Genomic DNA, 1806 nt, shown 5'->3' with positions numbered 1-1806 from the left:
GGATAAACTCAATACTAAACGCCCTGTGGTTTTATTTTCCAATGACTGCCACACCCTACTCGCAAACAGTCGTGCATTAGAACTTTTCGGTATCACCAGAGAAACTCCAGAACCACCCGATGGGAAAATTGGTAAATATGAAAATGGTGAGCTCAACGGTATTTTAGAAGATGCCCCAGCCATGCGTGCGGCTGATAGCATACCTTCCATTCGCGATGACCAAGCTGTCGAAGTTGCCACGCTCGTGCAAAAAGTGCTGAATCAACAAGGTGTCACAATGGTGATGGATGCGCGTGTTTCAGAACAGCAATTAGCTGCTTTCACGCAACTTCAGCAACGCGGTGAGCTGACCTTACGTTTTCAAGCAGCGCGTGAAATCACCCCAGATGAAACGCCAAATGTCGCATCGGTCGCTGCCGCTGTTGATAAAGCGGTTGCTTTTGCCCAAAAATGGCATCAGGCCGAATGGACGCCTGCGCCGGGTATCGGCCTTAACAATATCAAAATGTTCGTTGATGGTGTCATGCAGTTCCCAACCATGACTGCATCATTATTACAGCCATATCGTGTCAATAAAGGGACTGATGACGCCCCAAACTGGGTTGAAACAGATAACTATGGCGACCTTTATTTCACCGCTGAAATCCTTGATGAACTGATGGAAAAAATTGCCGCAGCAGGTTACGACCCTCACTTACATACCGTCGGTGAAGGTGCTGTTTCCATTGTATTGGATGCCATAGAAAAAATGCGCGCAGCTCACCCAGAAAAAGATATTCGTCCTGGGCTTGCTCATAACGAACTGGTTCATGCAGATGACTACGCACGTTTTGCTCGCCTAAAAACGATTGCCTGTCTTTCATTCCAGTGGGCAGCACCAACGCCTGAATTAGCTGAATTTGAGAAAAACATGCTAGGCGAGGAACGTTTTCAACAGCTTGAGCCTATCGCCAAATTTGTTGATGCAGGTGCCGTTGTGGCATTCGGTAGCGATTGGCCAATTGATGATTTTGATGAATGGTACGATTTGAAAGTCGCTGCAACACGCCGTGGTCGCGATATTAATGGCCAAAAAGCGCCTCGTTTAGATAATGATCGTGATCTTACTGTCATTGAAGTATTACGCTCTGCAACGATTGATTCTGCGTTTGCCCAACACCGCGAAGATGTTCTTGGTTCGTTAGAAGTGGGGAAATTTGCTGATATGATTGTTCTTGACCGCAATGTCTTTGAGATACCGGCTGACGATATTGAAAATGTTAAAGTGCTGCGTACCATCGTAGGCGGGAAAACTGTTCATATTGCTTAAATCCTTCGAGTTGCAGGGGGACTACCTGCAACCTGCATGATTTCGGGTATATCTATTTAAATCTAGCCCCTTAAATAATTTAATTAAGGGGCTTTCTTATAAGTATAAAAATATTATCGCCTTATTATTTATAGAGTAACGATTTATTTACGGTGCTTATCGAAATACTCTTTTTGTTTTGTTTCAAGAACATGTTCATTCCACTCATCACAGCTTGTCATTTTCACATTTACTTTGCACATTAATATAATAATGCACAATACCGTTAAAAGAATTATTACAATTTGTAGTTTAGTCATCATGACACCTTGTATTGATTAATCATTAAATGGGTGCTTAGATCCTCCACCAAACAATTGAGTGAGAAAATGTGAGGGAGATATCTCCCTCACAAGGCATTAATTCTCTTCGTAAGAGAATACTGCCTGAACTCTTGAGTATTCATCACCCGCATTTATTGAAAAACGCTTATTTCCCAGAATGATGAAAGAACTCAA

General features: G+C 42.9%; 1 protein-coding gene across 1 annotated transcript in view; it reads left to right on the top strand.

Moving 5' to 3' along the window:
* The window catches only part of LOC119688871 (putative amidohydrolase YtcJ), a 5945-nt gene extending 4636 nt beyond the window's left edge, over nt 1-1309 (top strand). The window contains exon 2 of the mRNA XM_038103531.1: nt 70-1309. Coding sequence (XP_037959459.1) covers nt 70-1309 — 1240 coding nt within the window. The remainder of the gene's footprint in view (nt 1-69) is intronic.
* The last annotated feature ends 497 nt before the right edge of the window (nt 1310-1806 follow it).

Source organism: Teleopsis dalmanni, chromosome X, assembly GCF_002237135.1.
Source record: "Teleopsis dalmanni isolate 2A chromosome X, ASM223713v2, whole genome shotgun sequence".
NCBI lineage: Eukaryota > Metazoa > Arthropoda > Insecta > Diptera > Diopsidae > Teleopsis > Teleopsis dalmanni.
This window is presented reverse-complemented; position numbering and strand designations above follow the sequence as displayed.